Source organism: Ctenopharyngodon idella, chromosome 12, assembly GCF_019924925.1.
Source record: "Ctenopharyngodon idella isolate HZGC_01 chromosome 12, HZGC01, whole genome shotgun sequence".
NCBI lineage: Eukaryota > Metazoa > Chordata > Actinopteri > Cypriniformes > Xenocyprididae > Ctenopharyngodon > Ctenopharyngodon idella.
In genome coordinates this window covers 17,838,218-17,856,414 of record NC_067231.1, presented here as the reverse complement: position 1 = coordinate 17,856,414, position 18,197 = coordinate 17,838,218, and the positions used below count along the sequence as shown (strand labels likewise).

Below are 18,197 nucleotides of genomic sequence, written 5' to 3'. Positions count from 1 at the left end.
TGTGTAAAAAAATTAAAATATTTAAACAAGTTATGAAGTAAAATATGTAGCTTCCGCCAGACCGCCTTACGTATTGAAGTTACGAAGAAAGTGTAAACTGGCGTCACGCCAGTTACGCCTTCTCTATTCAACTTACGGAAAAAGTGTAAGACGTAACGTAAGCTTTGAGAACTGCAAGAGTTTTACACTTTCTGCATACGTTGAATACGGAAAGCGGCTCGTGTGGAAGCTAGATATTTTACTTCATAACTTGTTAAATATGGATATTTTTTTTACACAAATGCATTACTTTGATTCAGAATGCCTTTATTAACCCCCCAGAGCCGTGTGGAGCACATATTTATGATGGATGGATGTGGATGGATACACTTTCTTCAGCTCATACTCATTGATCCCTATCACTGCCATTATAAAGCTCGGATGCGTCAGGATATTTATTAATATTTCTGTGATTATGTTCATCAAAAAGAAGAAAGTCATATACACCTAGGATGGCTTGAGGGTGAGGAAAGCTTGGGCTAATTTTCATTTCAAAGTTAACTGATCCTTTAAGAGACTTCTTTCAAAACTGTAAAAAAAAAAAATCTTACTAAAACATTAAAATCTTACTAAACTTAAATGGTAGTGTTGTATTTTTGGACGTTATTGGATATTTCATACATTAAAGCTGTTTTAAAGTGTAATGAGCAGCCTACCTAGACAACATCTTTGGGCATTATTGGAAATGATAAGAAATCCAATATTAGCTGCTTAAGATTAGTGACCTGCCTACTTAGACACGTTTGAACATTTACTGTGTTTCAAAACATACTGAGCTGCCCATTTAGACAGAATTGGTGAGCACACTTAAACATTTTCTTGACTTTATCGGACATTCAAATGTTTAAACATTAGCTGTTAAAAAAGAGCTTCCTACTTAATATTTTTGGGCGTCATACACACATTTTGACATACTAGTTTATGGCTGCTTAAACATTAAATTTTATTTTTACCCTCACTTAACATGTTTGTATTTTTCCTCTTTCTTCTGCTAACGTAAGGCACTTTGAATTACTATTTTGTTTAAAAGTTGCTAAATAAATAAACTAGTATTGCCTTAACTTGCTTAAATGACATTTTTAGGTGTGTTTAGGCATTTGTTGTGCTTTAGAACATTGGTGATGTTATCAGAGGCATGCTGGCATGTTTGCTGTCCTTCAAAACCAGCTGATCTGTGTAGCTAGACTGCATTGTTGGCCATCATATACAAAAATGCTTTCTAAGGACTAAGTAGGCAAGTCACTACGTTTTGAAACAGCCTCTTGTTTATTGATTTGTCCTAACAGAGTCTGTGATTGGTTGTATTGCAGTGTAATGTTTTTACAGTACAGTATGTCAGCCCTCCTCTCTTGACGTGTATATTCTCTCCACAGTAAGCGGGCAGGCTGCCGAAAGCTGCTGTGTACTGTGGCGTTTCTTAGTTGCATCAGTTTCTCTTTCTTACTTTGAGGTGCTGTTTCCCTTTGTGGTTTCAGAGCATCTTCGCCCAGTTCCAGTTCAGCAGTGAGAAGGTGCTCCCATCGGACGCTCTGCGCAGCGCTCTGGCCAAAACCTTCCAAGACGAGCAGCGCTTCCAGCTGGGCATCATGGACGACGCGGCTGAGTGTTTCGTAAGACTTTTGTTTTATCCCTATCTCACCTCTTTTTTCATGCTTTCTCCTAATAAGTTACTTTTCTCTTTTTGCTGACACAGTGATCAGCTATACCCGTCTCATCCCTCTGTCTCTCTCTCAAGCATTTCCTCCTCTCACCTCTCCTCAACCCTACTTTCTTCACTCCTCACATCACCTCTTCCAGTTCTGTCTTTTTCTGTTCCTCTCTTGGATTTTGTCAACCTTGATCTTAGATTCCAGAGATGTTAGGTGTTGAATTTCAGGCACTGCTGCTTGTGCACATCCTTGTGTGGTTTGAAGAGTGTTAGAAATGGAAACATGAAGTCTGAGCAGCGTCGGGAAAATAACTCCGGAGAAAGGCAGACAGCTGAAGTTTGACAACTTTTTGTAATATTCATATACTGAAACAGATGTGCTTTGGTGACGTCTCTTGCAGGCATGTTGCCGTATTTTTGATAAGTATATTTGATTCAAAATGTCTGGCTGATAGGATTCTTTTAAAATGCAATGAGATTTTAAATAAAACCATCTGAGGTTGATCTATATTTAACTGTGAAATAATGGATGGTTTTATTTCTTTCCGTTGTTGGGAGATAGCTTTTATCTAATATGATTTTGTGACTTAATCTTATGTTAATTCTTCCTGTGAACTATTGTTAGCTGTGTTTCAAGACCTGAACCTAGTTTTTAGACATGAAGGATGTTTTGTCAGCATGTATGTACAGTGGCAACAAAAAGTATTTGAAAACTTAATCCGCACTTAAAATTATTTAAAGACACCGCACTAGATAAAAATATCAAAAACAAATGACAATAGACCTTTTTTTTTTAGAACTAACCTCTCAATTCTGAGACATTTTGCAATGACTTTGAACCACCAGGAGATTTTAATGGATGTGTGGTGTAAAGCCAATTTCCCCAAGTAGCCAAAGTTTTAGTTCATCACATGAACTATGATATTGTTCCAGTATTATTTGAGAACAGAATTCTTTTGTAATCATTTGGAACATTATACCTGTTTTAAAATGTGAAATGCTTAAAAAGAATGTTTGTGTTTTATTTCTTTAAAATAAATACCACTTACAATGCACCAAAAATTCATACATTTTTAATTGTAAAAATATTTTTTGGGGCCACTGTGTCCTTCTTGGATGAGGCAATCCTAGAATGCGTTGTGACAAGCTCAGTAAAAATGGTCCAATTAACATATTTTATTCAGCACTTCAGAGTAAGTTGGTGTAATTAAAATGGACTATTTCATGCAATATGTGTGTTCTATGTATTTTATTTGCTTTTTGAGCATGAAGATGTTAGCATAGCCACATGCTAGCCCCAGACTAAGCTGGAATCACCTGTGAGTGGTAATGTAAGAGACTCACTTGCGTTTCATTTGACAAACATTAATAGTCGCTAAAAATGAAGCAGTTTTAAGTCATTATTTTTAAGAGATTCACTTCAGTATTCCAGCTTCCTTGGTTTTGATATAATATATATATATATATTTTGTAGTTTTAGTTTTCCCCAGTTATGTTAGTTACTATTTTTATTTCAGTTGGCAAAAATGTTTTCATTTAGTTTTTATTTATTAATTTTAGCTATAATAACACTGTTTAAAACAAGATGTTTTCTTGTGTTCAAAAACTGCTAGATGGATCAAAATACCATAATACAATTAAGGTTCATATGGAACCTAAGAACACATTGTATGTACAGCCCGGAACACACCAAGCTGACGGTCGGCCGTCGGGCAGTTTTCTCAGTGTGCTCCGCACCGTCGGCTGAGGTTGGTCCTCGTCTGCTTTTTTTCGACCGATTCGACATGTTGAATCGGCGTCGGAGCTCGTCGGTCAGTCGGGCCATCTGATCATTCTGATTGGCTGTTCAGCTACTGCCACCTGCTGGTACGGAAAGGCATTTCTTCTTACTCAAGCGCAGAACGGACGTGCTACCTGGCCGTTGGGTGTCGAACGTCGGTTTGGTGTGTCAGGGCAACTTTAGACCCAGACGCTGCCAACGTGAGCCAACCCCGCAGTCTGCTTTTGTCGCCACTAGTTCGTCGGCGTCGGCGTGTGTTCCGGGCTTAAGGTAGTTGCCTATGTAGACTGGTAGGCTGCTCACACATTCATTGGATTTTGCAACAGAGCTGTTTTTAAAGTGGATATTTAGATTTATGGCTGTGAACGTTGTGGGTTTTACAGGCATATGACAGCAGGAGTTGACAGCATATGAACAGGCCCTGCTGTTGCTTTAGATGAGATTGGATGTGATCATTAAGGATGTGGAAGCTTTCTGTAAGGTCTTCTTGTACTCCCCAACCCACTCCTCTAATCCCCAGACCTGATTATTCGGCCGCACCTGATTAAGGACCATAGATTGTGTTTATCTCACATTTATGTCCTTAAAGGACACACCGCATGAGCATCAATACAGATAATTGCTTTTAAGCAAATAAGCAATTGAACGATCATTCACGGGCAAGCGGCTGAGCTGTCCAATCAAGATAGTTCGCAGAGAGACCCAGTGATTGGCTCCATCTTAAATACCCATTTATATGCAGCCTGTACTGTCTATGTCAGGGCTTTTCCTCTATAGATATGTGAATGCAGCTGTGCTTACTCATAAGGTCACAAAAGACAGCATCATCAAAGTGTTATTTAGCTCAATTAGCACCTCGTCTGCAGTTCGGTAACAAAGGTCTGTTTCTGTCGCGGGCTCATTATTTTTAGCCAAGGATCTGTTGAATGGAACTGCCATGATTTCTCCCATTTGTTTGACTGCCGCATTTGCGAGGCAGATGCAGGCACGGGGCCAAAGCGCTCGTTGTGCCATCCGTCTCCACTTTTAGATGCCGACCCCTCTCCTCACGTGCACCAGACGACAGGCAGTACATTAGCGAAATGCCAACTCTTCATTTCTGCCTCGCTCCTCTACACATCTGCACCCCTGCATAAATAGCTGCGTTATTATCTGAGCCGGAAATGAAATGCTCCATACACTAATGATTTGTTGTGTGATACTCAATAAGAAGTGTCTAGCGGCAGGCATGAGATGTGATATTTTTCAGTGTGAAAAATTAGTTTGAATTCAATATGTGAAGAGTCTTTATTTCCGAGCTCAGTGAACTCAGAGTTATTAGTGTTGGGATGTAGCTACTGTAACTAGTAGCAACAGTACTACTCTTAAAAAAAAAAGCTACTTTTTGTGAAGAGTAGTATGACATAATGCTACTTTGCTGATTTTAATATTATATAGTGCACAAAGCTTTCTAGCTGAGTGAAATTGAGGTATCCAAATTACTTTTGTCTTAATGAACAATATATGTTTCAAACCTAACAAGTTTTTTTTCATGCAATGTTTTACCAGCTTGTGCTTTTTTCTTTCTTTTTCTTTTTCTTTTTTTTTTTTTTTTTTACAATAAATTCCACTTGTTTTGGTATTTTTCTATGTAATACAAAAAATTAATATTCTTAAGAGTGACTGCAGTGTCTAAAAACCTTTTCTCACTGTATCCTTTGAGATAATACCAGAATTCATTGCAAAAAGCTCAGTGAAAATTCCCATCCAAGATGACGATGTGAGATTAATACATTTTATTCAATGGCAGTGTTGTTATATTGTTATCTAAAACTAAACTATTAAAAATTGAAATAAAATAAAACATAAATAAATAATAATTACACTGTCAACTAATTGAAATAATATAATTTTACGTTAAAGTACTGAAATGACTAAAACTAACTGAAATAAAAATAAAGCTAAATAGTAATATAAAAAAAACGAATAAAAATAACAAAACAAAAGCACATAATAATAAAATTACTAAAACCTATACTAAAATAAAAATGAACAATGAAAATATAAAAATAAAAGCTGATTCTAAATATTAATAAAATCCTATAATAGTAAACAAATAACACAAAAATAAGTTTTAAAATAGTTATATTAAAAATGACTTAATGCAATATATGTGTATATTTTGTGTGTTTTTGAGAATAAAGTTCTCAAAACCACAAGCTAGCACTCAAAATATTTTTTTGAACACTGCTATTAGAATGTTTTGTTGATATAAACTAGGGAGTTTTCAAGTCGTAGTTATATTTAGTGGTCATATTTTTGTACATTTCATTTTGTCACCTTTATTTCTCTCAGATCTGATTGCAAAAAAAAAAAATGCATGTTGTTTTTTAATAGTTATATATAAAAAATTTTTTTTGCCTTAAATAGATTCAGTGTTTCTTTGTTTCCTTAGTAACTGTAATTAACTACTTTTTCAGATTGGCAGCTTGAGTATAGGTTAATTGTTTTGAGGAAAATGGAGTAACATGTAGCTTCTCCAGCACTGGTAGTTATACGGGTGTTGCAGGCGTGGTCCGTGCTGTTAGTGAGATGAAAGGAAGGGAACGAGAGATTTGATGTATGGCCTTATTCACCTCTTTCACTTTCTCTCCCACTCCCTCGTTCACCCTGTATTCCTTTGTCAGGAACTTGCAGTGTGATCGATTGATTTTAAATTTGTTCAGCCAGGGAATAAAAAGGACTCTTATGAAAAATAGATGTGTTGTTCTCACTTGATCAGATTAACGTGAAGTGAGTGCTGACAGAGAAAAATGAATATAAGAGCCGGACCACACAACTCACTGTCTCTGATACACATACACAAACACCCGTTCAAAAATGCCTCACTGTTTAAATGCTGTAGGAATAGCCAACATGCTATATTGCACCGGCACTAAACATCTTGTTCCAGAATTGTTTATCAAAGCAGGATCAAATAAACAAGAAAGCCAATGTGAGCACACACAGACTCGCAGTTACTAGAAATGATCCAAATGCTCAGTGTTTGTTTGCTCTAGGAGAATCTCCTGATGCGGATCCACTTCCACATCTCGGATGAGACCAAGGAGGACATCTGCACGGCCAAGCACTGCATCCCACATCAGAAGTTTGCCATGACACTTTTCGAACAGGTTGGCGAGGGAAATTATCTGTTTCTTTATTTTACGTTTTATGTGGTTCCTAACATTTGTTCTATTTATGTGTTTCTTGTCTCTTCCAGTGTGTTTGCAATAATTGTGGAGCTACTTCGGATCCTCTCCCCTTCATTCAGATGGTGCACTACATCTCCACCACCTCTCTCTGGTAAGTGGAGGACCATGTTTTTCATACATAGTTTTTTTTTTTGCTCTTAGAAAGTATTCAGCTCTGTTCCAAAACGTAGTGAGATGACTCACTGCCTAGTCTCTACATAGACAGATGCTTTCTAAGTCAGCATCCTAAAACCCTTCAAAAGTGACTGACTTTACTTCAGTATTGTGACGTATTTCTGAGCGACACAAAATATTGAACTGAATTTTACCACACCTCCGCACCGTCTCTAGCTTGCATGCAGACTTATGGTTGGAGGGGAGTGGTTAAGGATGTTCTACCCAAGCCGTCAAACTGATGTCATCAAGAAAATGCCATTTCAGAGGGGAAGCAAATTTCCTAATTTTGACCAAAGTTTATGAAGATAAATTTTTATGTGGATTAACTTGCACTTTTAAGATAATTCATGACTAGTAATGTGCTCTAACAAAGTAAATAGGATCAGTGTTGATTTCATGCAGACTGGAGCAACGTGAGGTCAACATGAAACGGAAGTTGCAATAGTCTTTTCTTCCCTATTGTGAAGTATATCCGAGTGAAACAGCTTCTCAAACAAGAAAAAATGTAGGGCTTGACTTGATTTTGTCCATTGGAAATTGATTGGATCATTGGATCGTGATCTCATGTGAGTGACAACTTACCCCGCCCTCACACCAGTAAACATGTCATCAGAGATGTGAAGAGATGTCGTTATAAGGGAAGTTCTTTTGATTAAAGATTATGAGGGCACATGAATTAAAAAAAAAAAAAAAAAAAATCATTTACAATAAATATGGCAATATTCCATTAAAAAAACAAGAATTGTTCGTTTTGATTTCATGGTGATTTTAAGGCTGCACCAAAGCGTTTTTTCCGAGACTAGCATATTTTTCCATTTGTTTTCAATGGGAGCGCTGCATTTTTAAAACGGCAGAAGCGTAACCAGGTGCTGAGTGTCTACTTCACGCTAAAGCGCTGAGCGCTCAGCTTTTTTACCGGTTGCCGAGAGTGGAAGAATGTTCAACTTTGGGTAAAACGCAGCGCTCATCACCGTCACTTTGTACCCAGCCGTCCAATCACAGTGGAGGAGGAGCGGGGCAAATACAACACCGACCAACTGCCACATTCTGCTTGTACAATGTCAACAGATAACAACAACAAGTGTAAAAATGGAACAAAATAATTTAAAACAAGAGCCAGAGCAAATACTTTACATGGTATCGACATTTTATATAGAAACAATTACAGAAACAAACTATCTGTGAAATGAAATACTAGTAACACTTCTGCGGATATTCCGTATCATAGCAAGCAAAGTGTCTCAACTTAAAAAAAAAAACGCTGCGCTGCCGAAGCGCGCTCAAGCACTCACAGCTAGGCATTTTCAGCAGAGCGCCTGGCTAAAAATGCTTTGGTGAACACGGCCTAAGTGTCTTACTCAAGATCCCAATGCTAATAGCACCCCTGTCAATCTGACAACCTTCAGTTGCCACCACAGATCTTGAATCATTTCACCGAACCGCCAACTGTTATGTCTTGCACTTCACTGTGTTTTGGTTCAGTTTTTCTTATGCTGCACAAATGATGGATGCTTTTGCAGTTGAGGGTGATCTATTGGGATTTAGTGGGGTGTGTGAGTGTGTGTACGCTGTTTAGTGCTGGAAATGGACAATTGTGGCTCTTTTGTCACTTTGATGTCGAGTGAGGGTTTCGATTTACACATCAGACTGGAAACTGAAGGTAAGGGAGCCTTCCACAGTGTTTATCGGGTAAGTGAGCCACCAGCTCCAGCTGAATGCTAAAGCTGACCTGCTAGGCTGGAATGAGGCTCTATATCACGGGTTATTAGCTGTCATTGTACATATCAGACCCGTGAGAGCCATCTGCTAGAGCTATGTACAGGAAATGTGCACTCTACAAACCCCTCCCTCATGTCCCATTCTCCCACTCTAGACTATAGATTGTTACACACACACATGCAACCTTCATCTGCCATATTTTACATCTTTTCATCTCTCTATCTATCTCCATTCCCCTGTATTCCCACATATAAATCCCACATACTGTATGTGCACACACCTACTCTTAACTCTTCCTGAAAACGTTCTTGCCTGCTATACAGTATTTCATTCTCAGAGATTCACAACCCATCTGATGTTTAGACCATGATAAGACCATTTCTCCAATGAGAAAGTGGACCACTGAGGACACAGATAGGACATTACCCATCACTCCCAGTGGAATCTTGTCCCCAGCCCACTCTATAGAACATCAGAATGAATCACTATCAGCATCTTGGCCATCTGAGGTTTCCAACACGATTCAGAATTTCACTTTCTTGTTTTATTATGCATTGCCAAATGATGGAATAGCCACTAAGGGCCTGATTTATTAAGACATAAAATAGGACACAAAATAATTTTTACACGCAAACATTTATAATGAGCTTAGTGTCTCATTTTGAGTCTTGTGTCTTGTTAAGTTTCTAAGCTGCTTTTGCCCAGCACAGTAGCTGTGTCCCAATTCAGATGCTGTATCCTTCGAAGGACTTCAAAGGCCACGCCTTCGAAGTCCGCGAAGGTCAGACCGAGCGTTGTTAAATGGGACGGTCTAGCCTATGGAGGATTGATCTTGTTGCCTAGCAACTGTGACAGCTGCCATTGACGAGCGGCAGTAGTATTTGTACTTGAGTTTTTTTAAAAGTTATATTCAACTTTTTGAAAACAAAACAGGGTTTGGCAACAAAATGGCTATTTCTCTCTCGAAAAAAAAATCCTGTTGTCACCGGAGCTCAATGAATTCTGGAGTAAGGAAGGCCGTGAAGGATCCATCTGTTGTATCCTTCATTGCCCAGGAAACAAAGGGTGCATTTGAGGCTGCATTTAAAAGAGCCTTCGAATTGGGACAGCCTTCGTTGCGCCGCTGTGATGCAATCAGCCTTCAAATGCAGCCTTTGAAGGATGCCGCCTCTGATTTGGGAGGCAGCTAATATCACTGAGCATGTAGGTCAGGGTCTTCAATGATACAGGAAGCACTTTTCTCAACACGAATCATGCGATGTTAGGTATTAAAATCACATGAAAGACACTCAAGGATCTGTTGCGATCAGAGCATATATTTCCCGGAGTGGAAAGTGCCTTTCTGAAGATTCTGCCACACTCGCTTAGTCCGCTCAGGGCCGTTCACTCAACCCAGAATGCCCTTTGTGATGTGCTGTTTCGAGAATATGTGAAATAAGCAATAGGTCTAAGGTCATGGAGTTCAGATATTGTTTTAATGAAGTGAGAACCTTATACATAAATGCACAGTAAACATCAAAGTTAAAAATAAAGAAGGAGAAGAAATTGAAAGGGAGTGTGGAGAAACTGAGTTAGCACAGATTAATTTTGTGATATACTAACAGCGAAGTTCTTTTGCGTTTTTTGCTTAGGGGTAAAAATAAGTTTGAAATAGCCTAACTTTGCAGTGATAACGAACATCCCGACGAGAGCTCCATTTAGATAAAGTTGTAAAGGTAGATAAAGGTTCCTCTCAATAACAAAATAAAGGTATAACAAAAACGCCAGCAGTGAGAAAACAGCAGTAAAGAAAGCAACTGATCATAGTGATGTGGATATATTTACACAAGCTCTGCAATTCGGCACTATCAAGTCACGTCACGTTTATTTATACCATTTTATACAATATTGATTTAAAGCCACAAATATCATAACTGTTATCTATAGGCATACTGTAATTGAAACATTTATCCAAGAAATTCATTACAAACAGAAAGAGCGCACTGGCATAGGGCGGAGTATTGAGCACACATGCTCTGCTTATGACAAGCTGGGGGAAAATAAACAGATCTTAAAAATTCTTCACTGATTTCTGTATCAGATATGAAAGCAACAATTCTCCAGGGTAGGGTTGCACCAGCCATTCATAAGTTTTTACTTGAATTGGAGCTTAAACTCCACACTTATATACTAGCTGGTTTGTAACTAACGCTATAATTTATTCAGTTCTTAAGGCAGAATGTAGCTGGTAGGTGGTAAGTGGTGAAGATAAGTTTCCATTAAATACGATACTGCTTAATCATGAATAAAATAACAGGTATTTTATATGTAAATAACATTCAGAAAATGTATTTGTAATTAAAAGGGATCAATAAATACTAATACAAAAAACATATGACTCATTTTATTTGACATGCACAACATGGGCCAGTGCACACAGAGGCATGCTGTTTAGGAGGGGTTTGTGTTGAAAAGCCGCTAACAAAATAATTATGCACATAATGTTCTCTCTCTTGAAATGTAATCTAGTGTAAATGTCAACATTATCATATATGTATAAAGGATTGAAGTCTGTTGGGTATAACAACAGCTTATTGATGCAATTTGATCAGTCTGCTGTTTTATTCCAACTGTTATTCCTGGTTGTGGGCTTGCGTAAATATTTAGTCTCAAAAATATTTAGTAGTGCGCAAGTTGTAACTTAGTGCCCCTTTACATCAAAACTAGGCTAAGTTGTAACTTTCACACAGCTGGTGCAAATGGCCCCAGGTCTGAATGCACATGCAGAGTTTGCACTCTGAATGGCTAAATACTCATCAACCTTTACCATTTCACACACAGTTTGCTGGCTTTGTGTTGCACACATGCATAAACAAGCAGTCTCTGTCCTCTCTTGTGTTCACACAAACACACTCTCACTCCACAGTAAATCGTGTGCTTTGCCACATGGCCGTACGGCAATAAATTATAGTACATTGTGTTCCCTCACTTCTGGATGCAGGTACCCCGTGCAGCCTTGAATTCTCACACGACGGCTTTAATATGAATACACACACTCTCAGTGGGAAGCCACGTCCACATGCATACACAAACACACACCAGAAAACAAAGACTATGCAATATGCTCAAAATCCTAACTCAGTGTTTTTCATCCAGATACAAAGCTGTTAAACCAGGCTTGCACATATCTTTGAAAACAATGGAACTCGTAGGATTTATTTATTTCTCTCTTTGATGAAATGGATTGAATAGGTTTATCTGTACTGGAAGGCTGAAAGAACTGATGTACAGTTCTACACTATAAACCAGGCATCTACCTAGGCATGGTACGTTTGGGATTCTTTCTCCAAATGAAATGCATATTAAGCTTGTTATCATGTACATAATTTTCTGTATTTTCTATAACATCACGCAGTTCGTAAATCCACCATGAATTGTGCAAATCGTCCATATTACCATCATGTGTCACCCTGCGAATGATAATATTCTTAAGATTTATGCCTGTGATAGCTTATATAGATGGATGAATATGCAGGGAACATGCAACAAAAGAAAAAAGATGATACCATCCACCCTCTTAACAGCATTATTAATGTGTTGAATATGTAATCTGAGATTATAAACACTGCATGCTAAACAATGTGAAGAGTGATTCAAGGTCAAAGTGGCTAGAGGAGTAAGTTTACCATGAAAAAGAACATATATAATGTAATTCTCAGTATGACCGTCATTTCCAAGTAAAGCACACTGAATAATGCTGAAAGTAAGACAGCAAGAGAAAGGGTAGACCTCTCTGTCTGATCTAAATTAGTGTCTGCGTATAGGTTGTATTTAGCCCTTAAGGGGCTGTCTCGGCAAATTTCCTCCATGCGGACATGCTGACAGACAGTTCATGTGTGCAGATATGCTGCATGTCAAATGGATGCTATCACGCTTAGCTTAAGGAAACATTAGCCAGTAAAGTACGCCGATTTCTGTGCAGGCCTGCGGCTCTTGTCCTGATGGAGACCATGTGGAGATGGAACAGCGAACGAGTGCTGCTACATTAGTTTCTGATGTCTTCCAGGGAAAAGTGGTCTACTGACGATATATAACATCTATGTACTGTAGACTTTGTAAGGTTTTTGAGCAGCAGAAATAATGGTGTATGAATAACCCCAAATATTATTATTCTTATTATGTATGTAAAGTTATGTGTGCATGTCCCGTCAGTGGTGTTAACACTGGTGCTTGAGGACACATCTGTCTCTTATTCCCTCTGCTGCAGTAACCAAGCTGTGCGAATGCTGGAATGTAAGGAGAAGCCCACACCCGATATGTTTGGAGAGCTTCTCCGCAACGCCAGCACCATGGGTGACCTGCGAAACTGTCCGGTGAGTACACGTATACACACCTGTCTGCCTACTAATTATAGTCTACCTCAGCATTTTCCATTTGTTTTTCTGATAGTTTCATGGTATTTCATTTGAAGAATTTAAGTAATCAGTGATAGACTATCTACAAATCAGTGTTCAACACTTAAGAAAGTGAAACATGAGAAACGTGGTCAGTTGTATTGGTAACTCAAGGAACTGGGATGTCTAGAGTTGTGGCTGACCAGAGGAGATGAAGTCAACATCACAAGAAAACATAACAGAAACAAATGAAAATGCATGGCCTCTTAATGCTTTATTTTTGGTTTAAGTTTGGTTTAAGTTAAATTAAGTAAAATTTATTTTAATTTGCGAGAAGAAAGACACTGTGGAGAGCATATGGAGGACTAAAAGAAGGGTTGCCAGGTCTGCACAACAAACCCCAGCCAAATGCTGGTAAAAATGCTGGTAAAAATCTTGTTCCTGAGGGGGGTCGCTTTAACCCGCGGACTACCTGCGGCAACCATATAAAAGTAGGCCAATTCCCCAGGAAATCCACGGACTTGGCAACACTGACTAAGAATGACACTTGAAAATTATCAATGTATTAAAACAAACAAACAATGGACATAAACCATTAATAGTCATACTATAAAGTGTTTATTTAATTCATATTTTAAATTGTAGTGTAATAAAATTGTAAATAAATAAAATCACTTTTAGGTGTACATTTTAAAATGCTTTTCTTTGTTTTTCTTTTTTTCTCCCAATTGCTTTTCTTTATTGTTTTGTAAAATACTTTTCTTTATCCATTTGTCAACCAATTTAAAATTTCAAAAATTTTAAAGTTTTCAACCTTTTTTTTTTTTTTTTTTTAATTTTAAGAGACATCCCCACACCCACATTCCACTCAACATGCAATTTAAAATTTGCATTCATTAATTAAATAAACTGGTTTAAATGTCAATTTATTTTATCAATTTAAAAAATATTTATTAATTTATTATTTTATTTGATTACATTTTAAAACATGATTTAAATACCATATGTCTATTAATTAGTCAATTTAAAAAAATATTTATTTTCATTTTGTATGTTTAAATATAAAAAATTTATAGCGTATTTCTTTTTTCTATTTTTTAAGGTCAGCATAAAGCAGAAGTTGGGATAGTCTTTTCTTCCCTATTGGACATATGTCCGAATGAAACTGCTTCTCGAACGAGAAAAAAATGTTTTTTTTTTTTTTTCTTACTTTAAAGATTATGAGGGCACATGAATAAAAAATAAATAAAAAAATCATGTCACGAACAAATCATTTATAATAAATACTGCAATATTCCATAAAAAACAAGAATTGTTCATTTTGATTTAATGGTGTCTTTAAATGTCACTCCCAGTCCTCCCTTGACTTAAAATTAAGTCAAGCCTACTTTATTTCAATAATGTCATAGATTTTGATTTTGCATATTAACTTGATCTTCACCTAGAGTGCAATCGTTTCTCAAGCCACCCACACTCATTTATGCTCTGCTGTTCACATGGAACCATACAGACCGTCTGTTTTTCGCCTGAGAGGGTATTTTGCTCACTACTCTTATGTTCTCAACAGAAGACAGACCCCCAACACTCACACACACAGTCCTGCCCTATTACACACCAGCTGCTGATCAGCTCTTACCACACACTGCACCCTCACCCTGCCATAGGAGGCGGCTGATTTCATCATCCAAAACACACTCCAGCATCATTCAGCATGCTTACGGAGAAACCCATGTCAGCGGCTTTGGAGTCTGCTCCGTACCAAATCAGCAAAATGAGTCAAAATGAATTTGAGCTGAAATCCATGCCTTCATTTCCAATGATTTTCCGTTTGTTGATTCCCTGAAATGACTTTATTGAAATGCAGCTGAGATCACGGTAGTCTGTAACGTCACTGCTCTTTAGAAGCTTAGTCGTCTGGCCCTGAAAGCATGTGTTTGTCTGGATTCCCAGCGCTTGGCAGGACAGACTGTGGAGCTGAGGCTAACAATGATCTCTAATGGGACACTGTGTGCCTGTCCCAAAGCTCAGCAGTGCTGCCGCTGCTGGCTGTTCATTGGCTGCCTCGCTTGTGTGTTTGTCTGTGATGGACCGACTGAGGCAGAGAGAGAAAGAGAGAGAGAGGTTCTGAGAACTGGGCTCTTTGTCTAATCCCTTCCTGCCCAGGTCTGGTGCCAGCCTGGTGCCGCCCCGCTGCCCGCTCCACAAAGGCAGTGCCCAGCTAGGTTTTTGTACGTTAAAGGAAGAGGTCAGGCTGGCAGTGGTGCTCGTAGCCAGAGCTTTTCTCCATGCCTGTTTCCGTATACCGCTGCCAAAGCACTCGGCGGAGGGCAGTGACTCAAAGAGCATAGCTGGAACATTGGGTGCTGAACATAAGGCCCTGCTGGACCATGTTGCACTGTTTGAAGCGCTCCTTTCATCTCTCCTTCACCTTTTCTCTCTCACACACACATGCACATGTGATCGAGATTAAGGCTGCATGATATATCGAAATAAAATCAATATCACGATATGGCTAGAGTGATTATCAGATCAGGCAGGCTGCGATTTAATTAAGTAAATGTATGTGCTACCGGTTTTAGAGTGAAGCATTTACACACATCTAGGCAAGGAAATTTTATTTGTATAGCACATTTCATACACAATGGTAATTCAAAGTACTTTACACAAAGAGGAAACAAATACATAAGAATAAAAATGGAATGCATAAGAAATAAAAATAAATTTTAAAACGCTTTGAGCTGCACGCATGTAAATGAACATACAATACCTTCACTCTGAAACCGGCAGCATATTTATTTATTTGACAGCAACCCATAAAAATAAAAGCTTGATGGTATAGCATTTGAAAATGAAGAAATTAAGACATAAATATTAGTATTGTAATTTTACAGTAAATTCAAATTGTAACTCGATTTGCAGTATTATTACAATATTTTTCTTAGGTTTTTTAAATATATTTAATAATAATCAGCATAAAAGCATAATAATTATTATTATTGTTTTATAGTCATGTGGAATTGGTCAAAACAGTGTGAATGTGGCCTATGAAAATTCAAGTAGAAAAAGATTTTTTTTTTTTTTTTTTAACTCTTTTTTTGATTGGTGGTTATTGTAAAGATTAACCCCAAGTATGAACACCAATATTTTTCAAATTGTTCCACTCTGAAAGGATTTCGCACTTAAAAGTCTTCATAGTAAAAAGTAATTTTTCGGCTTTTTTTATGCATATGCACTCCCCAACAAAATCACCCCAATCATTTTAGAATTAATACTGCAGTTCTTTATAAATAGAGCTATTCAAATAATCTTGGTGAAACTTCCTGTATTTTTTCATATTGCAATATATATCACATAAAAATCCTTTAATATCAGCCCTAATCAAGATGCCCTCTTTTTTGTCTCATCATTTCAGAGTAACTGTGGCGAAATGTTGCGGATTCGGCGGGTTCTGATGAACTGCCCGGAGATCATCAGCATCGGCCTGGTGTGGGACTCAGACCACTCTGATTTGGCTGAAGACGTCATCCACAGCCTGGGCACGTGCCTGCGGTTGGGTGATGTAAGACTCAAGCATGCACGGACAACACACTATTGCTGTTCCTTTTTGTCACCACCTCAACGCAGTAACCTTGAGCTTCCAGCTCCCCCTCTCTTATGCACAGTCTAGGACAAAAGGAGGAAACACAGTGTACTCTTTGTCACATTCAATATCTCCACAGCCACACTAGTGTAACAGCCTTCTCACGTACTTCACACCAGGGTTGTGTGCCATTCTGAATTGAATCTGTGTCATATTTATTAATGTAGCACACAGGATGCAGAATTTGAATTTAAGTGAATAAAGAATAAATGGATTAATGCATATGTGGTGAGTAATGGCTGCCTAAAATTCAGCTTTTCCATCACAGGAATAAATTACATTTTAAAATATATTAAAATATAAAACAAGTATAATCATATTTCAAAATATTACACTTTAGAGCAAATAAATGCAGCCTTGGTGAGCATAAGAGACTTTCAAAACTTCTTTAAAAATAATCAGTCATTTTGAAGTTATATAATAATAATATTATACATGTAGATTATATGTACACATTAATGATATATATTTTTAAATATAATATTAAAAGCCATCATCATCATCATAATCTTTTTATTATTATTATATATATATATATATTATACATGTATAATATAATAATTAATGTTGTTATTATATAGATATTATTACATTTAATAAATTGTTATTCCTATTATGAATAAGAACACTTCATTTACCAAAATGTTATTGACTCAATAAATGTACATTTTGATACGACTGTTTATTTTTATAAGGTTGCATTTTGTATATACTGTATGTAATATATTAATTTAACTGTTAATTTTATTGTCTTATGATTCAAAACACGCTCTGCCAATGCTGACGAGTCAATATTTAGAATGATTTAACTCCTTGCTACCATTATGGCAAACTCTAAATCTGATTGGTCTCTCTTTATGTGCCTGCCCTCCAGCTGTTCTACCGTGTGACGGATGAGCGGGCCAAGCAATCAGAGCTCTACCTTGTGGGCATGGTTTGCTACTACGGCAAGCATTACTCTACCTTCTTCTTCCAGACCAAGATACGCAAGTGGATGTATTTCGATGACGCACATGTGAAGGAGGTAATGACACATCTATCTCGAGCAGCTGATTCTAGTGTTTCTAATTGTGAATGAAGTCTGTGGTTAACTCTGGATGTGCTAAACTGTCACAGATTGGACCCAAATGGAAGGATGTGGTGTCGAGATGTATAAAAGGCCACTACCAGCCACTCCTGCTGCTGTATGCTGACCCACGAGGGACACCCGTGTCATCGCAGGACATGCTGGCAGCGCAGTTAGACCTGCATCACAGCAGCAAGGCTGGCTATGACAGCGAAGACTCCGGTGAGACTAAAAGGAAGTGAGAGGTGGGACGGAGAGGTAGTGGGTTAAACAAAAGAAACAATACTTATGATCTCTAATTCTCAGAATCAGACAAAGCAATATACACTCAAAAATTTAAAATTCAGTCATTCCAAACCCATATGACTAAAAAAAACGGTGCACATTTTGAAGAATGTGGTCACTTTTTCATGCAATTGCAATGAATAGCTACTAAAGCTTATAAAGGAGTTAAAAGCATCATAAAAGTGGTCCATATGACTCATGTTCTATTTTTTAATTCTTCTGAAACCATATAATAGCTTTATAAACAGAACATTTATT

General features: G+C 37.6%; 1 protein-coding gene across 9 annotated transcripts in view; it reads left to right on the top strand.

Moving 5' to 3' along the window:
• Nucleotides 1-18,197, top strand: part of usp54b (ubiquitin specific peptidase 54b) — a 133,515-nt gene that overhangs the window by 95,095 nt on the left and 20,223 nt on the right. For 6 of the 9 annotated variants that reach the window (XM_051914575.1, XM_051914578.1, XM_051914571.1 and 3 more), the window contains exons 3-9: nt 1,515-1,649; nt 6,506-6,619; nt 6,709-6,791; nt 12,816-12,927; nt 16,361-16,507; nt 17,463-17,612; nt 17,705-17,876. In XM_051914575.1, the coding sequence (XP_051770535.1) occupies nt 1,515-1,649; nt 6,506-6,619; nt 6,709-6,791; nt 12,816-12,927; nt 16,361-16,507; nt 17,463-17,612; nt 17,705-17,876 (913 nt within the window). The remainder of the gene's footprint in view (nt 1-1,514; nt 1,650-6,505; nt 6,620-6,708; nt 6,792-12,815; nt 12,928-16,360; nt 16,508-17,462; nt 17,613-17,704; nt 17,877-18,197) is intronic. The other 3 variants (XM_051914579.1, XM_051914574.1, XM_051914573.1) reach the window with 2 other exon arrangements.